Below are 25,233 nucleotides of genomic sequence, written 5' to 3'. Positions count from 1 at the left end.
TATACATCTGAGCGGAAGAAATATGACATGCTGAGTTCCCCGAAGCTTCATTCTCGGGCCTCTTCTGTTTAACATCTACATGGTTCCACTGGCTCAGATTACAGAAAACTACAAAATAAGTTGTAAATTAACAAATCAACGATTGGATTAGCCAAAATCTTCTTCAATTAAACAAAGATAAAACTGAGGTAGCAGTTTTTGGAGCTAAGGCGGAATGTTAAAAACCACACAAACCAGAAATAGGTGCAGTCATGGACTCAGACCTGAATTTCAATAGCCACATTAAGACAACTAAAAATCAGCCTATTACCACCTTAAGAATATATCAATGATCAAAGGACTTATGTCTCAACAGGACTTCTATGATCTACTATCAGCAGTGACTGTAACGGTGTCTTCACAGGTCTCACAAAACAAATCGATCAGAAAGCTGCAGCTGATTCAGAACGCTGCTGCTCGAGTCCTCACTAAGATCAAGAAAGTGGATCACGTCTCTCCGGTTCTGAGGTCTTTACACCGGCTTCCTGTCCGTCAAAGAATTGATTTCAAAATGCTACTCTTGGTTTATAAAGCACTGAATAGCTTAGGGCCAAAATATATTCGTGATCTTCTGTTGCGTTATGAACCATCCAGACCTCTCACGTCATCTGTGACAGTATTGTATCATAAGGAAATATGCAACATTTACTCACTAATGATGCATTTAAACGTTTCGGTTAATATGTAAAAGTCTCCATTTTGAATGTAGAGAGGGCTCTTTGTTATTATAGCCCAGAGCTGGCTGTTTTCTAAACAGTGAATAAACTAAATGGATTCCTCACTAAACCTAAGGAAAACATGCTGTGATAGAAGTGGCTCTTGTGGGAAAAAAAAGAAACATTTGGGGTCCATTTCTGAGCAATCTGGATAAAGCTACAGACTTAACATTCTACTGTGATAGTATGAGGCTGTCCAGCATGGGATTTTCTTACAGAGAAATAATATAAATGTCTTAGACTGGGCTTTTTGTTTCATAATTTTGTTTTGTTGGAAAGGCAGTGAAGCATTATATCAATGACTTCCACATGCAGCGTCATGTTTGGCAGGCTAAAGCAGGCTTTATAGGCCCACTGTCATCCCTAGTTAGTTAGAAGTAATAACATCGTCCAACATTACAGAATGAAAGCAAAAAATAAGGATGACATCATTCTCACAAGCAATTACAAGGTGTTTTACTGCATCAAATGCACAGTCGACTGGGTGACTTGGCTACTAAGAAATGCAAAATTGGCCCCGGAGGGCTCTGTCCATGGTGCTGACTGAGTCCTGGTGTGGACAGAATGCGACGACAGAGCAGTATCCAGTAAACAACAAACTATAATCTGTGCAATAGACCCTTTTCGTAACAGCTCTCGAGACATATAGGAGAGTAATCAAACAACAAACAATGTGTCCAGAAGGCTTGTAACAAATGTACTGAAAAGACCTAAAGGGACACTTCAATAGAAACTTGCCGCCATTAATGATATCAGCCACAGCGATGCCGCTTCAATAATGAACAAAGGCCTCATTGATAATAACTAAATGTGTATAAAGAGGGTTTCAATATAATTAAACCAGTAAACAAAATAAAATCTCAAAAGGAGTTGTTGTCATTAGCCGTTAGCTGAAGCATACTGTGGGCAGGATGTGTCCTATGATGCATTGCGTCCCAATGCCCCCCCCCCCCTCTCAGGCCTGAACCCCTGAACCCCTGAACCATCAGGGACTTACTGACGTCACCTGCTAAATGGTGGCGTGTGAGACAGTGTAAGGGCTTGAATCGGTATAAATACCAATGGGACCGCAACAGATCATGTTACCAAGATAACGTCAAAACATATCTCGTGAAATTGCAGGTATTTATTTGACTTTTTACTCCCAGATTTGAACGTCTTCCAGGCTCTTTCCTCACAAGATGAGAGGTCATTTAAATTACAATAATCTGCTTTTGTCAAAACAGCTTCAATGACAAAACAAAATGTCTGCGCGAGAGCCCTCGAACACGATGATTTGACAGTGGAACGGCCCTGAAGCCTCACAGACTTTGTGGCAGGGCGCCTCAAAGTCTGAGAGTCTGAGGATTGGCCCAGAGGCTGTGTCTTATAATAGGATGGTGTCTAAAGTAAAAAATAGTTTGGAGAGATTAACAGCAGCAATTCACCATCACTGTCATGTTCAGTTCGGCAGAGGTACTTGTTGAACTCAGGACAAATGGTTATTTACCGTAAAAAAGAGAAGAAAAAAAATGTGAGATTATTGAAGAATATTAAAAGCTAAAATGATCTTCACTGAACAGAAGTTAGCTGAGATATTTTGAAGCTGTCACTTAGCAGATCTGCAAAGCTTCTGGAAACAGATCCTCTTCAGGTTCAGTCATTAATGGTTGTCTTGCTGCTGCTCTGGTCAGACGCCCCTCGATTACAAATCTCCCTGTAGAGTCCAAGCACCAAAGACTCTGTCAAGACTTTATCATCACATATCTGTTAATAATAAACAATTTCCTGGCAGCTTTTACATTTATTTGCTGTGCTGATTAAGTTGCAGTCGCAGTTATTTCTTCATTCTTAAGTTTTTGTAGTAATTGTGTTTGAAGTTAAATTGCCTTTGTTGGATTATTGATTATGATTGAATTCCTTGGTTAGCCGTTTCTCTTATGTTGTCAGATAAACCTGTTGAACTATGAAATGTCAAAAGATTTGAATGGAACTCCTGCTGCCTTTGCTCATCTGTCCTAACAGACGAGCCATTGAGCCGGTAACTATCCTAAGGCGAAATCAGTCATTTCACACCAAATATTCTTCATGTTCCTTCGAGCCTGATGAGACCACTTCAATGGACCGAGCACAACCGTACAGATAATGACAAGCAGAGCCTCATAAACCACCCAGGCCTCTGGCAGAATAAACTATTCCCGCCATCCCTTAACCGGCAGGATCTCCTGAGGCAGCTAACGACGAGGCTTAACCTTCAACCTACTGCTGAGAAAAGCTTAGCTCAGAGAGAGCGACTTGCCACACCTCTCAAACTTCACGTAACAGAAAAGGAAGGACAAGTTAACTGCCCAAAATATGGAAGCTATGAGAAAAAAACAGAACTTAAAAAAGGTCTTATCTTGAATAAGGAGGAAAGGGTTCAAGAAACTGTCATAATCTGCTTCATCCAATGCTTTGATGGGGCCCCAATTGTTCATTATGAAATAGATTATAACAAGACGGTATGAAATAGAGAGTACAATTTACAAATGGTTTGAAATATTATAAAAAGATTTTCTGTTAGTAGTCTGTTAATATTATAGATGGGCACATTGTGCAAATTACACATCGCACACAAAAATAGTCAGCCCAGCACCATTCTCCTGCTGGGCTGTGGGCATAGAGCATGTCAGCTGCATTGATACACTTAAATCCTCCTCAAGCACTATTCATTATGTATGACGCGACAGAGCGGTGGCCGGCGTTACAGATGTACCGCATGAATTTAGAGGAATTTGGGTGTTTTCAGACAGCACAAATTACATGGTCGTTCAGCCGGTAAAGACAAAAATCAAACCCATCAAATTTACACAATTTAACTTTTAACCAAAACAGCATAAATACTGTTCCAATGCAGACACCATGACAACTCACAAAAGGTTATATTGGACCTCTGATGTCTTCATTTGATTGAGACAAATGCAGACATGAATCCTTCGGCTAAGCGATGGTTCTCTCACACACACAGTGGCAGGAAATGACACAAACATGGGATTATAACGCACAAAGAAACAACTTTATTTACAAAAACAGACCACTGCCCCCATCCCACAAACCCATAAATTCAGTGACAACTGAGGAATGCTATGTCTGCGCCTGTGGCTGGGAATTTACAGGACTGAGAAGAACAACACCCAGTGCAAACCTTCGGTGTTCTTCCACCCACTTATTCAGTCTGAGTTCAGCAGTCGTCTAATGCCACAATATGGCAACACTTGAACTGTGGCCCCAGTTTGAGAGTGGGGCAGACGTTGGCTCCTGTTTGGTTCCCAGTTGCAAGTCAGCAATATGCTTTACGAGTCTGGATCCAACATGTTAACAGGCAGGTAGGACAACGGGCTAAGAACCATTTAATATCACCATCATGGTCTCTGGTATATGCATCATAACATAATTCTAATCAATACACAATGAAAAAAAAAAATACCATACAAAAACACTTTTGTTTGATTTAGCTGAGATCAAAGATGGAGGACACAAACTGAAATACCACGTTATTGCTAAATAAGACACTAAAAATATTCTCAAGAGTTCAAAGGTCTTCTGTCAAGGCAGCGTGACGTCAATCGATTGTGGACATAACTACACTTCGCTGCTTGGCGTGAGCTAAAAAAAAAGTGTTAAAATAAGAAGTATCCACACAGATTTAGGGTACTCACTCTTAGGGGTCCAGATGAGTGCGACAGTTGCTCATCGTGCAATCGGGAGGGTGTGAATTCTGTTCATGACAGCTGCGTACGTGACAACGCCGTTCATGCAGCCGTTCGTGTGAATGGACGTAATAGTGGCAACGTTAAGATTTGCGTCGGCAAAGAAGAGGCGCATGTGAATTGCATCATAACTGCGCAATGCGGGAATTACAATGTTTCCATGTTATTCAGTGTGCATCTGCCCACAGTCAAACATTTAACAATCCATACATGTCCATCAACCCAGGTCCTGAAGAGAGGGCACACTGTGGCAGAGAAGGATGTGTGTGTGTGTGTAATGGTCCGAATGAGTGCGTCTCTGTCCACACCATCTGCATGAAGGTGTACTATTAGAAGGCGTAGCGAGTGCGAATGTCCTCCAGTTTCTTGGAGACTTCGGGCGGCGTTCTGTCCAGCTCTTCTGCCACACTTTTCTGCTTATGAGGGTCCATACTGTTGAACTGCTCACAGAGATCTCCGTCAATCACATTCTGGAAAGAAATACCAAGAGGAGAAAAAAGACTCAGGGCATATTGGTTTCTAATGATTCTGAAATGCACATCTGAAGGAGACAGGAGATCTTTCTAGACATGTAAAAACAATACCAACCTTGACAGGGAAGTAGTAGGACCTGAAGCTGAGATGGTCTCTGCCACACAGTGGAGGAAACTCAGAGCGCATGTGCATCTCTAAATGCTGGAAGAAGTCATGGTCCTGGACAAAAAGACAAAGAGCAACAGGAAACATGAGAAGGAGGAAAACTGATGGCTAAAACATGTGCAACAAGACAAACAGAGTTGAGAAAACTAATTTTGAGTAAATTGTCAAATCGATCATCAGATGTGCCAGCTCCCATGAACCACGATGCAGTGCGCCGTGTGAGTTGGGCGTGTGCTTCACGGAACCTCTTGCTTTGATATTTGGCCGTGTTCCATGTGAACAGGTGAGAGCTGATTCTCTGCTAGAGATTCGAGGTCTCGCCTACTTTCTCCACGTGCAGTTCATAGCAAAGACAGACAGTGAAGATTACTAGAGTTCTGAGGTCTATATCCGTACAACATGTCGCAGACTATAAAAACTTAATATCCATTTGTAACACTGCCCATTTCCTTTCAAAACAAACTTCTTTAGCATCTTTCTGTGGACAGAATCTCATCATGTGTGCACAACAAGGCTTCTATTCTGATCCATTTCCTGGAAAATGCAGACTCACATGCTCCTTAAATTATAATTGTTGCCTGCCTTTTTTTCCTGTCTAAATTATAATAAATTAGATTTATGAATGAATGAAAAATTCTGCCTATTTCTCTTCCTAGAAAGAAGGGCTGGCAGCAGCAACGCTACTTTCTAGAGAGACGCAGCCATCGCGCGCTGCTCATCAGACAGTGTGGCGTGAGCGTTATCCTCTTATGGCATGAAGTGTGTGTGTGCGTGTTATACCTCATGTGAGGTGAATGGGACCAGTATGCCGATGCCTCCAGACAAAGTGGTGTAGACCATGGACTCCGAGCCTCCCGGGATCAGAGTGGTTTTCTGGAGGGATAACACGGTCTCACCAACGTGGTAGTTCACGATCACCTCAGCCTGGAGATGAAATGGAGGAGAAGAATTTCAGCCATTTGTTGTTGTTTTTTTCCTGTCTGGCAGAACTCAACCATATGATCACTTCAACAGATCCCAATGGAAACACAGATAGTTATTTGGGATGGAGTGGGGTTGTATGAAATATTGATGCATAGTCATTACTTTTATATAGTATCTTATCACAGACATGTTTTGGAAGGTGCCTGCACATTTCCAATGACGGCTTCTCAGACGGTTCTTTGTAACAAACCACCCCGACAGGTCAGGTTCAAGAAAGCCGAGAATGATATTTCAATGACCTCCCGTCAGTGATTACAGCTGGTTGCGTCCATCTGTCCGCTGTCTTATTCGGACATGAGGAATGAAATCATATTTAAACACATCAGCTGCGTCATGTCTCGAGATAAGTACATGAACTCTGTGCCAAGGTCACAAAGAAGCCACACGCCAACATGTTCTGCTGAGAGGAAATTGGTCCGGATGGTCAGATCTAATCCAATAACCATCAGAAACCCTCTTTGTCAATAATTAGAATACAGGATGTACTCAGGATATAAATGCAGCATTGGGGAGCAAACTGCATACACAGCATGTATCTACACGGCATGAGACGGAGAAAGCACACCACACAAGAAAGACAACTGAGAGAGAAGTGTGCAAAAACTCTGCCCGTCTCTGGTGGGAAACAACTCGAGCATGGCCGATACTTTTGGGACCGATGCCCATATTAGGGAGTAAAAAAATGAATATCGATACAAGCAAACACGTACACCCTCTGATGATGAAACGTACAACGCTTGAACCGTAGCAGCCGCGGAAAGCACGACTTTGGCTTAAAGGTCTACAGCCATGCTCTGTGAGGCTGCAGTCAGCCAGTCCTGGTCACTAATTGCAGCTTTAAGTCACTCTCCGTCACGTTGACAGTTAACGGAGGCACGTCTTTGCTCCGTGGGGGAATCCAACAGTGGAAATGTCTCCACCGACCAATAAAGGCTTAGCACGACTCAAAAGACGTCAAAAAGGAAGTTATCTCAGGCCTTGGTGAAGGGAAGGACTCCCAAGTAGGCAGTTTGAGCTACATGACAGAAATCACCCTCACACACACTGACATTTCGGGTTAAGACAGTCAGTCCTTTCAGCTCGCTCAACGGGCCACTTTGTCTCCCTGACCTTCATCTTCTGAGATACATTAATGAAATAAAAGTGGAATGCATATAATCTAATGTAAGACAGCAGTTAGCCGAGCCATGTATGGATAATTAAGTTCCCTCGGGCTCGCCCACATCTAAACATAGACACGGTACATTTCCAAACTCAAAATAAATTCTCAATCAATGTGCACGGAGGGACAAATAGCTGACAAACGTTGTGTCACTAAGACAACTGGAACCAACTCATAATGTCTAAGGTTGAGGGACTTTCCCAGTCCATCTGCTACCTAAACAGTTTTTGACCAGCATTTAAATATGGGATGAGTTGTTCCGTGTGTGTTTCTGCAATCTATGAGTGTGTGTGTGTGTGTGTGCGAGCGTGTTTACACGCTTGCATTTGTGAGTAGGTCCAACTTGTGGTTGACGATGTTATGCAGTCTGTGAATGTGCATGTGTGCTGTGTTACTGTGTATTGGTGGTTGGAGGTCAGAACAGTGGAGGAGGCAGATTAGTAGACGGGCCTGACATTTTGGCAGTAGCAGCAGCCGGCCTGAATCATTCTAACTTGTGCGGCTTGGGCTCAACAAAAGACAATTGTCTCTTCCTGAAAGACCACTCAAAGCCTGAAGTGAGCGCTTCAACATTAAAACCAACCGTTGCGCTCTCTTTCTTACACATAAATGCTGAAGAATAGTCTGGCCAGGCGAAAACATGTACACATAAGTTTAGCTGTGCAGTGAAGACTGGCCTAGTCTCATGCTTTTCTGGCTTTGTTGGAATTGTGCTCGTTTGTCATCAACTTACAAACCGTTTAATTTGAACCCTCAGCGCTCGCCTAAGAACAAGCCTGAACCCGGACAAAACTTGTGACGCCTTGCAGGGCGGACGGTTTGGAGAACGATCGTTTTACCTTCTGTGATGCTCCATTAAGGAGGCCTCGGTCCCATAAGGCTTTGTTCCCTGTGGGGTCTTCATCCACATCGTCGCTGGTGTTGGGGGGTAGACGCACCTGAGAAAATGAAAGAGAAAATGAAGACATGTATTTGGTTGGCAGTCCCATTGGGCTCCAGATGTTTTGTATGTGTTACAGACACGGTTGATATTGTATGATTTCTGCGTCGACTGCACCAAGGAGGCAACTGTGCCTAATCTGATGCATCATATACTGCACAGTGTGGTCCGTCTCTCTCTCTCACTCTCCCCCGTCCCCAAACTTACAATGCTGATGTTCCCAAACTTGTCAGCAGAGGCCATGGTGTCGTAGTCGAGCAGACAGGCCGTGGTCACCCAGCGGGGGTATGTGTCATCGGCGAAGATGATGAGCTGGTTCTCGTGGCGTCTGTAACGAACCCAGAAGAGGCTCTCCTGGACGTCAGTCACGATGACGCGCTGGCCGATGGTGTGGATGCTGGTCACCAGGTTGGGAACGTGCTAAACAGGAGAACAATAGAGGACACCCGGTGAAGCGCACTCAAAAGACAACACGTGTACTGCTCACACAGACATAAGGGAAATTCAAGCACTATTCAAAGCAATTAATTCCTTATTTAACATTAACATATGATGTGATCACCGTCTGTCTCCTAAATCTAGTCGTGTACATATTCAATTCAGCAGTTTATACTTATCAGTGGGCATGTAATATGCGTTCATATTACAATTTATACATTCAAAGACATTTACATGTCATTCTTCTTGTAGAACTGTAATCATGAATTACGTATCATTACATCCACCAGAGATCCATTATTGAATTAAACAATTGAACTCATTTCAATCATTGCTGTCATGCACTGTCCGATAAAAATAAAAATGTTCTTAGCAGGAGGGGAAAGCCAACTTCAATTTGATATACTAGCTTCTTTTATCAAGCCGTTAAAGTCACGGTGAAAAGGAAGTTTGGTGTCTGAACTCTGACGCATTCACAGTAAAATGGAATATTTGGATTTATTCAAATTAAATTCTTTACATTTTATTGGGCTTAAACCGTAGCGTGATATGGCGCTCCAGAGGAATGTTGGCTCCACACACAACTCCCTGTCATTAAAAGTTGCAGCTTGATGGATGTATGTCGTCATATAATTGGTTGGTACCAGCTTACGCAAGCACACGTCGCATTTTGTTTTACAGGAAGAAAAGATGATTGGACATTGATATACATATTTTTTTGTTGCATATATAGTTAAATAGGCGCACAACATAACGGAGGATGTGATCTTTAAGGGTTAAAAAGGCCTTTTTCTTTTCATCTTGACTTTGAGACATTTGATTAATGTGGCTCCATCATGATGCCCGAGAAGCTGAACGCACTCCGCATCATACAAGGGTTTTATCTTCTTAATTGGAATCAGTGTATTTCTTTAACCCATGAATGTAATAATCCAATCATACTTTAAAACATATAATCACGAAGCCCAATGTGACTGCCTAATATATTAGACATTAGGTACGTAGATACATGCGTGTTTGGGTCCTCGTCTTACCTTGTTTTCACACTTGCGGAGCAGCTTCTTTTTGCCCAGGTCGTAGATTCTCAGCAGTTTCCCGACTCCAACCAGGACTCGTCCCTGGAACGGAGCAATGGCCAACGGCACGTCCTCTACCGGGGTCTGCCAATCAAAACACAAAGCTAATAAGATTATTCAAGGCATTTTGTTTGAGCTGCATCTGGTTTGTTCAACAGAAACACATTTCTTGAGGAGTAGAACATCTTTTTGAAGTCGGGCCCAATGTCTCACTAAACACAGCATGAGACAAATCCTCCTTCAGGCATAACTGTGACTCAAGGTGTGACGAGTGGCCAAGGGCTGTTGTAGTAGTTGTTAGAACAAACATTAGTATGTGTACATGTGAATAACAGACAATGACAGAAGAATGTTTTATTACTGGCCTTTTCCTTAAGTTTCCAATGCTTAATAGGGATGTGGTCCAAGTGAGCAGAGAAGCCCAAACAAGTCACCACTCTTTGCTTTTCCTGAGGCTCGCCATTACTTTGATGCGTGTTTAAAAGGTTAATTATCCTGCTGGAACATACATCCTGACATACAACTTCAAGCCAGAACAGACGTATGTCTGTCATGGATGTTGCTTCATTTTGGTCAGAGTGTAGATGATCCCTTACAGATTGGAGGTTTTATGTGCTGCTGCGTTAACCTCCTCACAGTCGCTCAGATTCAACTGTGAGGAGCACATGCTGCCGGTCCGCAGCAGTTAAGTTTAGTCCATGCAAACGGTTTGAGTCGGGGTCTGCAGTTCCAGTGCAACCTGCCCCATCTAGCAGGGGCTTAGACCGGCACAATGTGTAAGCATGCCGATGTTGCCACCAACAGGCAAAACTGTCGCGGAGCCGTAACAGTCATTGGTCATTTGTGTGCCAACACCCAAACGAAATATATTCTAGATCCGGACAGAAAAGGATCTATAGTAGGTATCGTTTGACCGGAGAAGTTTAGATACTACTTGGTTCTGGCTTGCTTTGGTCAATACCGATACCCGCCATAGTTCGGTAGTATCTGTATGAGTAAGTTGAAATCTGGTTCCTCATGGTGCTTTGCAGGTAAAAATAAATATCAAAGAAAAAACCTGCAAACAAAGCGATCAGAGATCTAGTGTATCATGTCATTTAGGTTCAGTTAAATGTCAAACCCACTTTGTGCACGAACTCCAGTTTCTCGCCTCCACTGATGAGCCGATAGGTGTAGATAAAGCCACCGCTCGATGATCTGGGGTTGAGAATCATGTCTCTGGCAACGCCCACCAGAACATACCAATCATCTCCTGTGTTTGGGAAACGACACACAGCAACGCTGAAAGATATCAAACAAAGGAAAAGGGAAAGACACAAGGTGTGAGTAACAGGCTCCTGTGAGAATTCAAAAGTCGGAGAATTTAGAACAAATGATAAAAGACGTCCTACACAGACATTGAACGATAGAAACATTTCCTCAGAGCATGAACACCACTCAACATGATGCATTAGAGGCTGCGACAGGGTAGAAGAAATACATACCACCTTACCAACAAAGAATACGCCACTAAGAGATTGCAATACGTCTTGCAGAAAAGGAGGGTCGAATGAAATATTGAAACATACGCTGCAGTTGAGACATTCGAGTAAGCTGAGAAAGTCACTGTTGACCATAAATGTATACATCTATGCTACATATTAACATGTATCCGTCAGGCTCCCACTTGCATTTAGCTAATAAGAGGAAGGTGACTGCTTACCATTTACAATCCTGATTAGGTATGAGAGGATAAACATTTCATGTTGCGATTATCCCGGCCAAAATAATTGCAATTAACGAATTATCAACAGATGCTCAAAACTCTTTAAATGGCACCAAACGTCGGCTTTCACTTCATCTTACATTATGTTAAGAAACAAATAGTTTTTTTGGTGTGGGACACACTTTATTTTGTAGAGTACATCCTTCTTCAGTGAAACATCTTAAATAAGTTAATTAATTTTAAAATGTGATTCTGTTCTTTCTTACATGATAATTCCTGTATTTTTATAATGGGCAGCATTTTCCTAAAAACTATTTTTAGACGAAGAAATTCTAAAATAATTCCTCTCAATCATCTGCCCGGATCGTCGTCTCCTTCTTATTCTGCTGTGTTCGGTTGTGCGTCAGTCAAAGGGGAAGTGAAGCCTTCCGCCAATAACAGCGGGCTGTTTCTTATAATTAAGGACAAAACCAGAAATTGATCACCAGATAACAGTAAATATAAAGCCTTTAAAAAGATCCTCTGCTCCGCTTTAACTTACCAAAAAATTGAACTATGGCTGCTGGGACCTCTGGACTTCATTACCTCAGTTACCGTCACACACCAATTTGAATTCAAAGCCATCACAATATGTCACGCAAAACCTTTTCTTTCAGCACTGCTTAACCTTTCTGATATCTACTCATCTTTCCACTCACTTCAAATCTCTTCATTCCTGTTTATGAGTCATTTCATAATTGATTCATAGTTTTATTATGCCATAATTCCTCTGATCTTTTCTTTTACTGCGAAAGAAAAATACATTTCGAACTGGATGAGAATTCAATCCATGTTTTGTTTACTTAAGAAGAAACATAGCAAGACAAGATATTTACAACTGCAAAGTCTCCTTATCAACTCAATGATATCTCCCTGGAAACAAAAGTAAAATCTTAGTAACATCATATTTCAGAAATCAAAACACTGACTGAGATTTAAGAAGAACATAGAAAACTATGGCGATCACTACTTCATCCTCCCTCTGGCAGGTAGCAGGAGGAGAGGCTGGGAGTGCGGGTTCTTTGCGGGTAGGAAAGTCTACAAGAGTTTGCCAAATTTGAAGATACTTATCGAGACTAGACCGTTTCGTTTTAGCTAGCTGTTAGATAACATGCCCCCTATGGCTGTTTAAAACCAGAGGCAGATGGAAGAAAGCAGTTGAAATATTGCTTTCCTGCAGATGTAAGCTGGGTTGACAGGAGCTTCATCACGCTGCGATCTCTCCACAGCAGATAATGACCCACGTCTGTAGGTCCTGTGTGTGTTCATGTCAGCTCTACGTTATGGCACTGAGCCTTATCTTTCTCCTTTTTGCTCTCCATCTGTCTGTTCATCCTTTCCTCATCCGAACGCAATACTTGATTTACATGGAACTTAACCTGCTCACCTGAAAGCTGCTTCGTTCTGTTCCAGCTGCACCAGGTCCAGTGTTGTACCCTGTATGGGGTTGATGAGACGCACCAGCGAGGCCCACTGTCCGGCTCCAGCTTTGGGTGCGCCGAAAATGGCTTCTGGGAGATTCTCGTTGAGGAAGGCAGCGGCCATCTCGGCAGCCAGTTCTCTCTCATCTTCCCCAGCAGCCTCCACCATCTCCTACCGAGGCAACAGCAACAAAGAACAAAGCAGGTCAGCTGAATGGAAACCATCATGTCCCCATTACCGGGTGGCCGACCCGTTCATGGGGACATATCGACAATGACACAATCTTAACTAATAAATCTCTTTCAGTACGGCTCTCAGGATCCAGAGGGCACGAAATGGTTAGACTCTCAATTTCCCACGTGCCTGGACAAACTCAAGTCCAGGACTTGGTGTCACTCTTGACACGCCAGCTGTTTTACGGCCGAGTCTACCGTGTTTTATGACCACGTATTTCCATTTGTTATGAGCATCCTGAGGAACAGAGCGACTCATCCAATTGTACATCAACAATTTAAAGAAACGTTTTCTTGATATGCTAGTCCTAGTAAGTCCTTGAATCTTTTATATATATTTAATCTACGTCTGCGCAACAAATCGATTTAATTTGTAAACAACTGCTTTGTGTGCATTTGTTGTTGTCATACAAAACTCATCTTACCTGACTGACTCACTGCACACTGTGTCTTTATACATTATTATTATTAAGTTGAACAAATCTCCAAATTTGAACAGCCGAGTTTATAAAAGTTATGTATCGTTAAGTTCATGATAGCAAACTCTGCTCGCAACTTTTCTGTCAACATCTGCACCGACAAATAGCCGGTTTATTCCAAGAGGCTTCAGGAAAACTGAACCATTTGCTGGTTCCGGCTTCTGAAGTTTGACATTTTGCTGCCGTTCACCGTTGTTTATATTACGCTAGATGTAACATTACGGTACCATAACGGCAGCTGTGCAGAAAAGACATATTTAGAAAAATAAATAAATGAAGTGACTACTACCAACAGAAACACGCTCCACATGTTGATCATCCTCATGCTTCAGTCAGGACAAAGAGTAAACGGGACAAGATGCCGTCTTAAAGCGCTCTGGGATGCTTTCAGGCAGTTTGAGTTGACAGAGCACCACATTGTTGAGTCTCTGCGCAAAACACTTTCACACTTAAGAGGATCGTGACTGAGTTTGTCTTTTTTTTCTAGCTGCAACATAATGAATGCATGCTTTGACTGGACTTCTTATCAGTTCATCCTCGAGTCCATGTGGACGTTTGGGCCAAATTTGATGAAATTCCCTCCAAGAAGTTATCACGTTCATGAGATTATTTTTCTTTCCTGAGAGGTGTTGGCATTTTCTGCAGCCTTGCTAAATTAGCCGGATCAAGCAGATAATGTTTGACCCGACCATCTGTTCGGCTACAGGCTACCGGTCTTACGTGGCCTCCTGCACAGACCACAACTCACACCGGACCCAAAACTAATCAACAAAACAGTTACATGAATCAGACACAAAGCTACAGTTGTTTTTCCAGGCTTAAAATAACGGAGATGTCAAAAGGGTGGCCTTGATGCTCAGCCTGCGTGGTCTCTGCACTGTAAATGGTCTGTATTACAGCACATAAACGCCCGGGGAGAGACACTCTCTCTTTTAACTGGAAAAACAATAATAGATCTAATCCCTGACCCAACTCTCTGCTGTAATCAATATATTACTGTCAGAGACCTGAGAGCAGGTTTTAGTTTCACTAATGGGATCGTTACACCGTCATCTCATTGACATACCTCAGCCATTTGTTGCTTTCTCTGGGCTTTGGTTGCCTCGGTGTAGGCGTTGTGGTCAGTCTCGATCAAAATGAGGTTGTTGGTCTCCGGGTGGATCACAAATTTCCTGGGAGTGTACTGCAGAGGAAAGGCCACCTGGTTGAAGACGGCGCCTAATTTCTCCAAAGCCAAGATTCTGCCAGACGGATAATGATGGGTCAACAGGAGAAGTGAGAGGACAGTTACAAATAACTGTTAACTTGAGGGGTACAGCCGAAGTCAGATCTATGCTTCTCTACTCAAGACACGCTTTCTTTATGGCACCTTTCATACAATCATGCCGCCCAAAATGCTTCACGGAGCAGGATCACAACAGCACAGACAAAAACATTAGGAAGACCAAACAAGAGTGCGTTGCAATAGTCAAGCCTAGAAGTTATAAAAACATGCATTCGTTTTTCTGTGTCAGCCTGTGAGGGAAATGCAATAAAATGACACTTTAGTGCCATCGTGTACTGCACTGAGCTGTTCTACCACACATGTAATTGCCACGGTAATCTAGGGTTTCTGCTGACCATCACAACACCTGACGGAGGTGTAGCACATTATCAGGAATCGTGGTGCATTCAGTATTTACCCGACGTTCTTATTATTTACTTTGGTGTCATACATGGCAAAGGATGGAAGACTTTTTGTGCCATTCTCAAACACTTCGGACATTTCTCATTGACACGATGAATAAGGCTGTTATGTTGCAGTGTGTATCCATACCTCAGCGTGTTGGTGGAAATGGCCACTATGCCTTCAGGGCACTGCTCGGAGGCAAAGCCGGAGGCGTACTCCAGGGTCTCATACGACAGAGGGGTCAGGTGGAAGCGAGACTGGTACGAGTAGCTCAGCCAGGAGCGACTGGACATTGCCAGCACCTGTCAGCGAGAGGAGACAGACAAATTCTGATTCAATACGTGATCAACTTTAAAACGACAAACTCCTTAGGAGCTTAAATATTATGTTACGATTCCTTCCTTGGTCCGATTTCATACTTTCATGAGAGCAAAGGGAGGAGTCATTTTAATGTGTATTGATGCATATAAACGTGTGAGTCACATACAGCTTCCTGTCCCTGCATCCTGACTCTGAAGAGTTTGACAGGTCGTGACCCCAGGTAGCGTGTCCTGGTGTCTGACAGGTCACCAGTCACTGGGTCCAGCACAGTCCTCAGCAGCACACCGTTCTGAGGGAGGGGAGCAAACACACATGTTACTAGAGGACATGATCTAGAATAAATATCACATCAGCCCTCTAGAAGGATGAATGGAAAATACATATTATTTTTCCCCTTTGTTGCTTACAGTGCTCACAGTCGGAGATTCATCCAAAACCTCCAGACTTCTGCTCTGGATTGAGGGTTAATGTTTAGTAGTTGAAGTTAGATATCATACGTTGTTGCAGATAGCTTCATTAAATTGAGATTCAGACCGCGATGTAAAGCCGCAGTATTATGGATATAATGTTATATCATAATATAATGATATCCACTGTTATACCATTAGAATATAATATCGCTCAAACTGGTAAAATAGATATTCGCACACTTGAATCTATGCAGCGCACTAAGTGTTCTCTCAATAGAACACTTCTATTCTACCACACAGGGGTGTGATTTAAACACATTAGTGGAATCAGTTGGGTGAATGGGAATGAATACCTGAAGCCCTATGTTGAGGTAGAGGAAGCCGATGGTTCCCTTTTCTCCAAGTTCATCCTGTTTCTCAACCCCTCCCATCTCAACAATGCACAGACTCTCTGGCTGGGCTGGCAGGGCCTGCATGCTCAACGGCTGGAGGCAGTCCTGAAAGGGATGAGAGGGTTAACACCATTTCAACATACAGGAGGCTGGAAACATAAAACACATGTTGATATACGAGGTCTCAATTTACTTGTTTTGGCTTATCAAAGGCTGTTTGAAGCTTTTGGGAACAATGACAAAGGAGTGAATGTCAGCACAAGAGTTGTACCGAAGCTGCCTGTAGAAACTTCTATTTGCATGCACCACGTTTTCATTGATTATTAACTTGGACCTCACAAGGCATTACTTACTCCTCATCAGTTTGCAGAAAGATTGCATCATGTGTTTTTGAAATGAGTATATTGTATAATTTAAATAATGCTGCAAGTACAACTTTACCTCAGAAAGGTACAATGAATAATATGAAGCGCACGTGAACTTATCAAAGCCAGAATAGTTTTCTATTATTGATAGTTTGGCTGTGTTTGAAGCAAAAGGGTGAATCGAAAATAAATATTTTAAAGGGCAAAGGATGTTATTTTGGTGATCCTTACTGACAGGGAGTCAAAGGTCATGTTTCCCCAAGCTTTGCCCTGGGGAAGGGTGCAACTGTTAATTGAAAAAAACATGGATTCCTCTGACCTGAGAAGGATCCAAACAAATAAGTTACGACTGGAGAGGATTCTTGTCAAGCATCAAGACAAATTTAGCAGCTCTAAATGGGGTTTAAACCACATGCTGGTCTGTTATGGTGACATGTATTTGGTTGCAGGATAAAAGTGGTTTACTGCTCATCACTAGGGATGCTGGTATCGGGCTGACACCTCCGTCAAATAGCTTGATCAGGTATCAGTGACAACACGACAGCTTCACTCAACTGACAATCGTTGACTTTTGTCACGATTTGTTCAGTCAAACAGAACATTTATTGGTAATGTGTCAGCGTGCTGAGTGTTGGTCGATTTAATTCACAAACTCGTGTTTCTGGCCATACCAAAGGGTCCAGGGAGATGATGCGGACGGTGTTGTCGACCAGTCCCACGGCCAGGAACCGCGAGCGCTGCTCACCGGGCGGAACGTTTGCGAGGCTCATACACACCACGTCTGCAGACATCTCCTTCCGCTCCGTGTACTCATTCAGCTGACCGGACTAGAGAGGAAGGAACCAAAGAGAGAGACAGCATTACTACGCAGAGTCAGCTCAGCTTCTCTTGTGTGTATTATGGCACCAGAGAACTATTTAGTTTGTCTTCAATATTTGTAGGGCAAAGTCTTAGGGCAAAGTTATTTTGTTTGCGGTCTGCAGTAGCAGATCGACCCTAAAATCCCTGTGAGAGTCCATAAAGACTTTCTTATGAGGTTGAAGCAGCACGAGATATGAAACTCTGAAAAACCATCTCATTTCTTACCGGGTCCATCTCAAAGTAGACCAGCTCCCCGCCGGTGAGCGCGATGACAACCTGCCGCTGGTTCACAGCGCAGCGGACGATGGTTTTTTTGCCGGGAGTCTTCCACTCGTTCACACGCTTGTCCGCTCGGATATGGCGAATTCCATCTGGGTACACCTGTGTGGAGAATCGGGGAGGGAAATAGAAGAAATAAGATGGGAAAACAGTAAGTAGTGGGATGGTCCATTTTCTTATTCCAACATTAATTCCTGGGTACTTCAGTTCACGGTTACAGATGTGGAGGACACACAAAGATGTTGTAGTCATCTGTGTTGCAATTCTAAACACTTTGCAGATATTTGTATTTCATTTAAAGACAGAGTTACAGGGAAATAAACATTTATGGGTTAAAATGTCAAATTATTTTAAACAAGCAATTACAAAGTACTCTATGCATCCTTCAACTATGCATAGAGACACGCTTGATTTGAAACTGTGTTTCAAACAGACGGGCGGATGGCTACTTTATTAATCCGCACGGATAATTTCATATCTTGTGACATAATAAAATCAAATGGTAAAGACTGTTTGTATGCAACTGTTGTCCAGTATCATCACAGGTACGAATGAAGATGATGTTTAAGGCCCACACACCTGCACCAGCGCGTCTTCACCGAGCAGTGAGCAGGAGAGAGTAGGCGTCGTTCCCAGAAATCCAGAATCTGTCACTTCCTCTACCGTCTCTCCGATGGACAGAACCAGAGTGGCGTTCACGAAAGACACGATGATGTAGGCATCAAACTCATCTGATCAAAGAAAGGAATAGAGGCAGACAAAGAAAAAGCAGCACTGATAAGAAAAATATTGAATGCAGATGGAGCTAAATATGATGAATAGATGTACCTTCAGCGTGATTTGTCAATCACGTTGAAGGTACAGCGTCCTAGTTTGATAGTTTGTTTGTTGTACAATTCAAAGTGGCAGAAATTACCCATTTTAATTTCATCCTCCCGGCCGCTTGCAAGCTTTTGGGGACGGACCGTCAGTTAGCGGCTGTAGCATCTCAGCCAGTGCAAACTCAGGGGGTCTGATCCCGAGGCACTGACTCAGATCAGCCAGCTTTCGGTGGGCTGCCGTTACACAGGTTAGACCCAGAGCTGCTGCAGACCACGGCCTGCTGGGACTTCCGGCACTGGCTGAATTAGATTTTGCTTTAGAAGTAAAGCCGCTAACGTAACACTTTGGGGTTTAGCCAATAAAACTATCAAATCATATACGGACCGTACAGCACCCAGTTAGTGACACGGTAAACACAAATTGATTGTGTCACTATAAGTCATTCAGAAAAACGCTTCTTTAATGCAGCTAAAGACAACAAAAAAATCGTACCGAAAAACATTCAAAATGGCATCAATGTATGGTTTTGATGTGGGCGTTTTCTGACCATTATAATCTTTATAAAACAGAGTAAAGGAAGCTTGGCGTTAGACATGTCGCACCTCTAAGGTGAACCGCCTCTATTTGCATCCCGTCATTATCTTATACGGCAAACTGTAAATGAGTTTTTTGAGAGGTTGGAAAAAAAAGTTGTCTGAAACAGGAAACGCGTTACCTTCCACATGCCTGCGTACTGTCCACACAGCGTTGGGGTTACCGGGCAGCTCAGACACAGCCATCTCTGACACCTGATGGAGAAGAAAGACAAAAAAAAGGCAGCAATATTTATATCCAGGGAGTGCAGTTAATGACAGTGTGGACCCTCTGGGGGCTCTGACAGCTAGACGGAGTAACAGCGGGGGCGGGGCTTAGCGAAGAGGCCATTTAAGCATTGTTGTTGTGATCGGCTCACCACATGTAGTGCGTGTGTGTGTGTGTGTGTACCTCAAGTCCATGTCTAAGGACCCTCAGAGTAGACCGGGGTCCTCGACCACAAGCAACGTACAACTGTGGTGTGTCTTCATTGGCCAAATCAGCAATCTGTTAAAAACAGGAAGAGAGTACACAATGAGCCAGTAAGGAAACGCACTGCAGTACTGCTCCCAGGTATTTGGGAGGCTCAGTTGTATGGGTGTGCAATCAAACACACTGACCTGACAGGACATGATGGGTGACAAGTTCTCCTGTTCGTCCACCAGCACAAGGTTCTTGAGGGGGCGAGGCTGGAAGAAGAACGTGTCTCCCTCTTCCAGCGGCATTGCAGAGGAGAACTCGGGCTCCTCGTCATCGTCACCCAAGTGAGCGATCTGGTAAAGGTAGCTAAAGAAAAACCACAACAGATAGAACATGAGGGGAAAAAGAGCAACAACAAAAAACAAGCAAAAGACAAAATGAAAAGGAATTCTGAGGATATTGTTACACCAATCTGAAGGTTTTCAAGCCCGGTAAGAAAAGAAAAAACGGTTGAAAGTTGTATTCTGTCAAATGTAATACTAACTAACAAGAGGGAAGAAGAAGAATTAACGCTGACAAATGACTTACTGGTTTCCAAATTCTGAACACACGAACAAGAAGCCGGTCTTCAGGACACACATGGCTGTTGCTACGGGGATCGTGTCGAAGTATTTCAGCCTGATTTCTGTGACCTGAGAAATAACACAGACCCTTTTTGAAATATAACTTTTGTGCCAAAACATTTAGTAAATAAATCAATACCAGAAGTGAATAAATAAATAATTCAACACTACAGCAGCAGGACCCTCATCTTCGCTCACCATTTCTTCATCTGTCTCCAGGGTAACCTTAAAGATGTCTCCCTGCTCAGTTTGGGCCAGGAAGAAGAACATGGACTTGGTCTTGTGGGTTGCTGAGCAGACAAATATCATGCCACGTTCCGGGTCATCCAGGTCGTTCTGCAGGACGGAACGGACGAGGAAGAGAGGAATAAAAATACATAGAGAAACAAAAAGTGGGATTGAGCTGTACCAATGTCTTACATCTCTACAGTCAAGAGAAGAGTCTCAGAAAGCAAGAGCAGGAAGTGTGTGTTAAAGCTGACCGAGTGTAACAAGTATGATGTGTTTCTGTATTTAGGACTCACCCTGCGTCGCGGGATGGGACAGCGAATGTCAGGCTGGTCTCCAAAGTTCTTGTAAGTGATGTAGTTTTCAGAGCAGATCAGAACTCCACTGGGCCCATCTGAACCACCAGGAACTAGACAGAGAGGAGCGTTTAGTGGGATGCGTTTCTTCACCAATCAAAATACAGGCAATCCAAAAGCAGTATGGGCTCTATTCGCCAATACACGGTTTCCACTTAATACTTGAACTTGCTCTTCAAAGTGAGTAACTGTGTTGGTAAACTTGTGCCGAGATCAGAGGTGTTAAATCTTTCTCCATCGTTTATCAGAGAAGAGACATGACAAACTCATCATATCAACAACACTTTGATATGGGTGATAACTATCTGTAATCTAAGAAGCCTGCGTGTGTGTGTGTTAGAGGGTTTTCACTCCTGACAACCACATGTGCCCAGGTGCTTACCAGTAATGAGGAAATTTCCATGCTCTTCCAGAGCCTCGCTGTACTTGCGGACCACGTGATTTAAGCCGAGGTCCAGCTCGTAGAAGGTGAGCGTCTGTTGCGTGTTGGCGGCCGCTTCTCCCGTCGGGTCATTGTCAGCTTCCTGGAGAGAGCAAATATCAATTTCAAGATGAGTCCAATATTATTTGATGGTAAATATGATCCTGAACATAACTCGGACCTTTCAAGTGGCAATGTTATCTGTTCTGGTGGAGTTTTGGCTGATAGCATAGTAGTTCATTCTACGCAAATAAGAGAATGTTGAAATAATTCTCCAAGACATTTTACTTTAACTCCCGTTTTCCGTGTTTTCAATGACTTGAAAAAGCTGTTTTCCAAAACGTGCTGGAACCTCGTACACAGTATACCGTAGACACTATGGTGGAGGCCCCTGTAAGCTCATTGAACCATAACCAAAGGGTTAAAAAAATGCTTATATCATCAGGATAGTCAACAATATTTGTTTCTAATGGTGTTTGAAAATGTGCTGTGCTGAGATCAGAGGGTGCATCTTTCTCCAGTAGAGTCAGAGAAGAGACATGACAAACTCATCACATCTACAGCACAAGCCAGCGTGCGTCATCTCAAAGGCATCGTAACCGTGACTTCTGTCATGACCGTACCTCATAATCCATCTCGAGGCAGGCGAACATGGGATTCTCAAAGCCGACGTCGACTCCGACGACATGGTAGACCAGTGTGTTCGCTTTGTGTGCTTCCAGTGGAGAGGAGATGGTCAGCCTTGCAGCTGCATCTCTGTTCAGAATATAAACCAGCTTCTGCTTCTCTATCGCTCCTAGACAGGGGAGGGACAGAAGGAACTAACTTTACAATACGCATGATCGATCTTTTAGAAGAAAACATTTCGATTTTACAATACAAGATATTAGAATTAAACTATTATGAAGATAGAAACATCATTCTCAGCACACTCAAACTCATTTTTATTTAATTTGTTTCTATGGACCTGTAATTCATACCAATAAGTACTAAACGTCTCTGCACGATGTTTCTAAATTGTGTTGAGATTGTTCCTCTACAGTGGTGTATTGAACTGCACTACATACAGTTGACTGTTTCTGTGTGTGCAACAGATGTCGCAGTAAACATAGCGACATTCTACTGTGTTCTGGAGGTGTACTAACCTCGTCTGTGCCACATGAAAATAACATTTTCTTTTTTTGGGGGTAAACTGTTGGATTGATGCAAACTTTGGGACTCTTTGATATTACTCCGTACCGATCATCACGGCTCTGCCTTTTGGGTCCACAGCCAGGAACTGTCCGGGGACGATGCGCCGGCAGCCGCTCTTCCCAAACGTTTCCTGGTGGATCTTCTCAAACATGTTTTTGGATGGATGATATTCCAGGATGACAATTCGACCACTGTCGCTTCCAACAACAATGTAGTCTACAAACATACAAGAACACAGATAAAACAAAGGGTAGTATATGTAGTGACAGAACTATTTTCTCTTGCACTTCATCAAAATATGAATCATTTTTGTGAGGTTATTGAATTACAGTTGAACATTGGATCTCAGGGAAGAGGGAAATCTCTCCCATTCAGTCGTGGAATGTAAAACCAGTGACCAAGACTGAACATACATCAACCAATTTCATAACAATACCTTTAGAACAGTGTCGTTAACTACATAATCCGAGTTTGTATTACATGCATCCTTGGCTACGTACCTTTGGTTCCTCCAGTGAGTCTGAAGGCCATCAGGGAACGAACGATGCCAAACACCTCCACTGTGAGCAGAGTGTGCACCTTTCCCGTGTTGGCATCTGGCCGCAATAATTCCAAGATCTTTCCCCTGGAAACAACGATCTCCTGCATTTTGGTTCCTAACAAGACACAAACATCTCTTTTCAGCATTCAGCACGGGTCAGCCATCAACTGAAAAAGAAACACTGCATAGCTTTTCTCTCACAAACCCAGGAGTTGAAATTTAACAGAATTTCTCAAGAAAATCTGATCACCTTTCACAGAAATAAAATTGCAGCCAGTATGTATGTCTAAGTTAAAAATGATACATTGTTATACTTTATGATCACCATTTAATCTTGCAAATATTAAAAGGGTCACAACAAAAAGTACACCATTTCCTATATGACTTTCTGCAGTTCTGTTCTAATCAAATTCCAGAGGTGCTGCATTGTCTGGGGCTAAAGTTGGGTGCTTTGCTCAGGGACACTTTGTCACGAGGAAAGGAGAAGCCAGGTAACGTGATTGTGGTCTAATCCCCTACTCTAACTCTTTAATAAATGACAAAATAGGTGGGAAAATGGCAAGATGATGACCCAACCAAGCAGGAACAAGAAGGCATCGAGCTTACCTGAGAAGTTTCCATGGATGGCATGAGTGATGCCCGTGGCACGCTGGAGGGTGATGTTGTACAGAAACATGGCTCCTTTTCTGTGGCTTCCCCACAAGGTTCTTCAGGGGCTGCAAATAGAGCACGTTTAGCCCAGCTCAAAGCTGTAGAGAAATAAGTAAATGGAAAAGAGAAAGACGTTTAAGTTTGAACACTATCATCTCTTACTTTGAACAGTTTATTTCCCATGACCCGTCTTTTCAATGTGTCCGTACTTAGCGGTGTGTTGAATGTTTAAGAGGGATATTCAAACGGAACTACGCTGCACCGTTGAGGAAGTAACGTTAGCACTGTGGTACAATTAGTCAATGTTACCTTCCAACAACGAATTAACTCTGAGAAATATAGCCTTTATGAGTTAGAGGGTCAACAAACCAACTTGTGGGGTTAGTTTACATGCAATTAACCGACGAGCAGTGCTAATGTTAGCTTAGCAGACAAAAGACGAACTTAACGCGTAGCAAGTCTGGACAAGTTTGTTTGTAAACTTGGCTCCTTTGTTGCAAGGCCAGGGTAGCAACGTTACCTATAGTGAGCCTTGAGAATTCAAGTTGGTCCAAACTGTGCACACAGTTAGCCTTTACAGTTCACTTATTGTATTCAACGGACTGAGAGCCCATTCATAGAAAGCGCCACTTTTGCCTGACGCTATCCCCCATTTTCGTGCTATAATACTTAACACCGTGCACACGTTACATGCATATAACGTCCATCTGCATACTGACAAGCTGTAGATTTGCACAATACAATATTTACCGGCGTGTTAGATAAGATGCTTCTGATTTCAGATGGATATGACTTCATTTACACAAACAATCTCCATGAAACTCTGGAAGCCAACGATGAGCCGCCGTTCTGGGGTCTTTCGTCGGCTAAAACGCCGTCATCTTAGGTCGCCCACACCGTGCCTGACAGAAATGTGCGATTTGCTGTAGTATCGACAAATGTCCAGCAGATGTCGACAAAGACCTCAATAACGGATCTAAAGTCAGAGAACCGGGTATGCGATGAGTTTGAAAGCGTTTTTTCTACATTTGTTTTTTTATATTGTTGCCCCCCCCCCTTTTATACACGTTATCCATTGACAATATAGTGTAACGAATGTGTGCAAAATTCTACCTCATTTGTAATTATGTCAACAAATGTGTCAAACATGTCATGACATTGTGCACGATACTGTTACTGATGTTGGCATTTAATGGAATGGTTCAGCACAAAAAAATCATCATACCAAATTTCAGTCAGTGTAAGAATCCCCAGCTTCATGCAAATGCTAGGACAAGAAGATACATGACGTGACTGTGAGGGTCTCAGAGGTCAAACAGATCCCCTCATCTCTGTCAAGGCAACAGACACAAATGGTGAACACAGTGACCTGCTAACACCTACAGGTATACAGCGAACTCTTATGGATGTACACCAGTATCAGCGACAACAACACTGGACTGGACTAAAACATCATAGAAAACGGACATATCTTCCGTAATCGGATCATTTTGTCTCTCACTCATTC

The 25,233-nt window shown here is 42.9% G+C and overlaps 1 protein-coding gene across 2 annotated transcripts; it reads right to left on the bottom strand.

Annotated features, from left to right (window-relative positions):
• Window positions 1–3,773: 3,773 nt before the first annotated feature.
• sf3b3 (splicing factor 3b, subunit 3) lies at window positions 3,774–24,573 on the bottom strand. Of its 2 annotated transcripts, none has more exons than XM_079275589.1 (27): window positions 24,477–24,573; window positions 23,682–23,824; window positions 23,035–23,190; window positions 22,580–22,750; window positions 21,964–22,136; window positions 21,302–21,443; window positions 20,860–20,972; window positions 20,534–20,671; window positions 20,301–20,404; window positions 19,913–20,078; window positions 19,704–19,799; window positions 19,435–19,507; window positions 18,477–18,628; window positions 17,844–17,999; window positions 17,429–17,584; window positions 16,354–16,497; window positions 15,757–15,879; window positions 15,417–15,571; window positions 14,667–14,841; window positions 12,854–13,059; window positions 10,847–11,003; window positions 9,681–9,806; window positions 8,416–8,628; window positions 8,108–8,206; window positions 5,903–6,046; window positions 5,072–5,176; window positions 3,774–4,953 (listed from the first exon to the last, which is right to left on the bottom strand). In XM_079275589.1, the coding sequence occupies exons 2-27, from the start codon at window positions 23,749–23,751 to the stop codon at window positions 4,813–4,815; spliced, it is 3,654 nt and encodes a 1,217-aa protein (XP_079131715.1). In that variant the 5' UTR covers window positions 23,752–23,824; window positions 24,477–24,573; the 3' UTR covers window positions 3,774–4,812. The 2 variants fall into 2 exon arrangements, with proteins under 2 accessions (XP_079131715.1, XP_079131716.1); XM_079275590.1 differs by having other exon boundaries at window positions 23,682–23,791; window positions 24,477–24,541.
• Between the last annotated feature and the right edge of the window lie 660 nt (window positions 24,574–25,233).

The sequence above is a fragment of the Melanostigma gelatinosum genome (assembly GCF_949748355.1).
Source record: "Melanostigma gelatinosum genome assembly, chromosome: 1".
NCBI lineage: Eukaryota > Metazoa > Chordata > Actinopteri > Perciformes > Zoarcidae > Melanostigma > Melanostigma gelatinosum.
Note: the sequence above shows the minus strand (reverse complement) of the source record. Positions and strands in the feature narration are given on the sequence as shown.

What these genes read in the sequence shown, in the direction of transcription:
- sf3b3 (XM_079275589.1), bottom strand. Translation starts at nt 23,751, where the DNA reads ATGTTTCTGTACAACATCACCCTCCAGCGTGCCACGGGCATCACTCAT. An exon ending in CACCCATCATGTCCTGTCAG is followed by an intron (nt 19,800 to 19,912) that starts GTCAGTGTGTTT and finishes TGTTTTTAACAG; the next exon opens with ATTGCTGATTTGGCCAATGA. An exon ending in TCATCTCCCTGGACCCTTTG is followed by an intron (nt 16,498 to 17,428) that starts GTATGGCCAGAA and finishes CATCCCTTTCAG; the next exon opens with GACTGCCTCCAGCCGTTGAG.